The 4,809-nt window shown below is 31.3% G+C and overlaps 1 protein-coding gene across 1 annotated transcript; it reads left to right on the top strand.

Annotated features, from left to right (window-relative positions):
- Positions 1-2,872: 2,872 nt before the first annotated feature.
- Positions 2,873-3,834, top strand: LOC108579016. The gene is made up of 3 exons (XM_017942481.1): positions 2,873-2,882; positions 2,936-3,057; positions 3,160-3,834. Exons 1-3 carry the CDS (start codon positions 2,873-2,875, stop codon positions 3,832-3,834), a joined length of 807 nt encoding a protein of 268 aa, XP_017797970.1.
- The last annotated feature ends 975 nt before the right edge of the window (positions 3,835-4,809 follow it).

The following is a 4,809-nucleotide window of genomic DNA, read 5'->3' as shown; positions in this document are numbered from 1 at the left end:
TTAGTAAACATATATAATAAAATGATTGTGATGTACAAAAATCAGGGTTTTTATTCAAATTAATTAATGTAGGTACATACAATTCAAATATTTCATTATTAAAATATACAATTTTTTCATTGAGATTATTGATAACGATTTACAGAAAAGATATTCAAATTTACAATCTTACTTTAGTAACATTCAGCGTACTGAGAATCACATGAACTTGTCAGTCTTAATTATTACTAAATTTTTAAAATACCATTAAATTTGCAGCAGTCTTAGATTTTTCCTTTTCAAATATTTTACATGTCCTTTCATTGTCATTACACGAGCAATCAATCTGTTTCGAGCTTGCTGTAAAGTTTTAATTTTCCTTTGCTGGTTTGCAATGGTCCATTTTGCTAACTATAAACCCCTTTCGCTTTCTTAGATATATTAAGATGTGGTGTTCTAATGTCATCTGTAGTGAAGATTACGCACAGCTTTAACAGGTGTTTAAAATCACTGAATACTTTCACAACTCTGCAGTGTAGAAAGGTAATTTACTGTTACATAAGTTTCTATAGGTGTCATCAATTTATTTTAATCAAAGACATACAAATACAATAATTTTTACCTTTCAGTAATACAGTGGGAACTTCATCGACAAATACAAACTTAAAGTTTTCCTTGTCTGCAGTTCTATTATTGAAATTAGCATTATCGATATCTACATTGTTCGAAGTTATGTCATCAACAGTTCCATTACAGACTGTTTTATCAGTGATCATTCCATGGTCAATACTTCCATCGCACAAGTTGACATTGTCAATATTTACATTGCCGAAATTTATGTCATCTGCAATACCACTTCTGACAGTTGTGCTCTTCAGTTTTCTCAAACAATCTTTACAATCTTCGATTAAATTCCAACATTTATGCAACTCTTCTTACTGATAGATAGTACAACATTGGGCTTAACAAACGTAATTTTACCGTAATGAATTATATCATCTTTTAATAACAGTGTTCAAACCTTATTCATCAATGCCACAAAAAGCTATTCACTTCTTACGAGGTTCCTCGTTTATCGGAAATCTATTGAGAACGAATGAAGTTAATATTACATTTGCAAATATGAGTAAATATCGTACAAAAAATTAACCTAAAATTTATCATATAATTAATTGTGTACACATAATAATTTAATTAATTTAATGTATTAAATATTACACATATTTACTTGCGAATAATAGGAATCCGATTTATCTTGGTTATTGCATAACAGGCAATATCTGTCTGGCATTTTTTAAATTGAGTTATAACCGTTTCTCAAATAAATTTGTTTACTTACGTTCAATGATATCTAATCATCAATGTAATTCATATCAAACTGAGGTAAAGTATACAATCCCTTCTTCAATGGTAACGGTGACAATGACGAATCACCGTCGACGATATTAAGGCGCGGACGATTAGGCCAATACATATAGGCAGTGTGCCTTCTAGATGTATATGTTCTAAGGTGTTATGTACATGTGACTCCCTGTAATGTGAATTCTAAACGCGCCGAATATAAATTATACAGCGGTGTAACCGAAGCTAAACGAACAAAGTAACTTGATAACATACATACATCGTAAACTGTCATTCTTTACTATTTGCAACTGTTCCTTTAAGTAAATGTTTATCCTCGTTGCTACGCCTAGAAACATTGCTGAGATGCAAAACACTCACTGTAATAGAAACATGTGTAGGGTTTTCGGTTTGCGCATGCGTTTCATTTGCGTGCGTTTTTTAAAAGTTTGAATTTAGTAGTTTGTTAGTTCTTTTGGGTATAAGCTTTTGTTCGTCTCTATGTAAATTATTATTATTGATTTATTGTATAATGTAGAAACAGAAATATAAAAACCTTTGATTTATTTCGTCTTAAGATTAATTACAATTATTGCCTGGAAAGGATGCCCCACATATTAATAAACAAATGCGGGATACCAATTAAATTTATCCTTAATTAATTTTATATAGAATCTTTAATCTAATTGGAGATTATTATTTAACAAAAACATGTTAACATTGAATAATGAATATCGACGACGCTTGAATAATTATTCGTTTTTCTCGGAATGAGAACTCCCTAATCGATAATAAAAAAATTAATCTTTTATTTAGACGTCGTGAATGATTCTTAATATAACGCATTCCTTCCTTAGAACCAACATGGTCCAACAGTAGAATAATTTAGGAATGAGACAAGCTGTATCGTTCCATCTTAGAACTCGCCAGTAAACCGGATGCTCATTATACGTTTTAATATGCGTCCCAATATCTAGGTGCATCTATTCTAAAATCTATTCCATATGGACTTTCCTGAAGTACTCTAATGAATCTTTTAACATCACGCCCCATGCGATTCACGTTAACTACCGCCCGGGCACGTCGGCACGTAACAGTCATGTTGAATATCTGTAGTCTTGTTAAGAAAGAATACTTGTAAACACATCGGTACATAATATTTGAAATATTTCATTCATGTCTGACCCTGTATGACCCTAACGGTCATTGTATATCACAAAAATGAATTCGTCTTGATACACGCTTTCATATGACATAAAAAGATATGCAGCATTCCATTTAAAAAATTGAAGGTCACCTTCTTTTCTTGAAAAATATGGCAAACATAAAAAATTCATATAACTATTGTGTTGGACATAGAAAACTGCAAAACTTTTTACTTTTTCATTTTTTTCTAGTAGGTATTTACCATTTACAAGAAAAATGCTGGTTAGTAATAATGTGAACACCCTGTATAAGTTCTGTCTATTAAAGAACACTTAGTCAGCTTTGATATGAAAGCCTTTTCATCAGTATTCACATAGATGAAATCCTGGATATCATCAAGGGAAAAATGGCAAACAGTCTGTTACCCTTATAGAACACTGTTTAAAATCCACATATTTTCTTTTCCAAGGTACATACTACGAACAAGTGTCTGGTGCAGCCATGGGTTCACCCATATCACCAGTTATTGTGGACATTATACATGCAACAGCTAGAACGTATCATGAAAAAAGCCACATTCAAACCATCAAAGTGATATAGATATATGGATGACACTTTTGTAGTATGGAGTTATGGTATAATACCTTACTAGATTTCCTCCAATATATTAATTCATTGAAGCCCTCAATTCAGTTCACCACGGAGATACTTCCATTTCTTGATGTCTTAGTAATAAGAAAACCAGATGGCACATTAGGGCATAAGGTATACAGAAAACCTATTGCATACCACCTCATACCATCACCCATCACAAAAGAACATATCACCAAGATCTTAATACAGAATGGTTTAAACAAACACTGCATTACTAAGATGATCAGAAAATCACAACAAAACAACAGAACACAAAAACCAATGAATAATACTCACACAGTCTTCCTCCCATATATCAAAGACATCATTGAAAAAATAGGCAAAACTCTTAGAAAACACAAAATAGGTACTGTATTCAGCACAGAAAGCAAAATTAAACAAGTACTCACCTCCTCAAAAGATCCAATATCAACATTAGAATCATCAGGGGTCTACAAAGTACTTTGCTCATGTGAAGCAATGTACATTGGCGAAACCAGGAGAAGTAAGAGCACTAGGCTTAAGGAACACGAAAGGTGCATCAAACTAGGATACGTACAATTGACCATAGTGGAGCACCATAAAGCTGCAGGGCATAATATAAAATGGGAAAAAGCCAAAGTTATTGCAAAGACCACAGGGTACTTCTCAAGAAAGGATGGAGTAGCCTTAGAAATAAGGAAACACCTAAATAATATCAACAGAGATATGGAATACCAACTGTACCATATATAGAACATGCTCTTCCTAATTTTGTAATTGTTCAGCACTGACCTATTAAAAAACACTGGATTGGTAATCAATGATCTGGAACATGAACACAGCATTTTTTTAAGATGAAATCCAAATGACACAGAACATTATCAGTGTGTCTCAAAACCTTGATGAAGCTAACTGCAATGTTGGCAAAACGTCAGAATTCAACATTTCTGTAATCAGGAAGCCTTGACTAACAATTCAAGCAATCCAAGCTGTGAAAGCTTCAAAAGAATGATTAAGATGTTTCAAAATTATTATTAAATCTCAAAAATGTTTAAGTTTTTTTACACAGCATCAACATTTGAAATAAATAAACATGATGACGAATATAGGAATGTATACAAGAAATATTAGATAAATGCAAAAGTTTGTTTATTTTTTTAATCAAATTCTTTATTGAAAACAAAAGTACATATATTCCATTCTTTCTTAATCTAAATTCGTCTGCTAACTATCTTTGACTCTTTATTACTCTTTTGGTAAAATTTGAATGTTTTAATCAAAAATTGACTTATTCTTTAAAGGTATAAAGTATTCAACTTAATTCTGGACTTCTTTTGCACTTCTAAAATGTTTACTTAATAAGCATTAATCAAAACAAAGTCAAAAAGAATAGTGTTTTGATTAGAAGTTGACTAAATTACAACTTTCTGCTTCAAATGAAAAAAATATTTCCTGCATCGTTGTTATTAGTCCCATTAAATTCAAGAAAAAATCTTGTCTCTATGGTTGCTGTGTTTATAAAACATTTTCAATTGTTATTTTCAATCAAAAAAAAGAAATTTCACTACTGATGACTAGTATTCTAAACACAGGTTAAACAACAATACACAAACAGGTAAATTAAAGAAAGATAATTATGTATTTTTAACACAACCAAATAGGAATTGAAAGCATTTCAGCACCCACTGAATATGAACCATAAAAAACTAAATATATACTGATGCAACA

Source organism: Habropoda laboriosa, unplaced genomic scaffold (assembly GCF_001263275.1).
Source record: "Habropoda laboriosa isolate 0110345459 unplaced genomic scaffold, ASM126327v1 scaffold24, whole genome shotgun sequence".
Lineage (NCBI taxonomy): Eukaryota > Metazoa > Arthropoda > Insecta > Hymenoptera > Apidae > Habropoda > Habropoda laboriosa.
The sequence above is the reverse complement of the archived record's forward strand: the minus strand, read 5'-3'. Positions and strand labels throughout refer to the sequence as shown.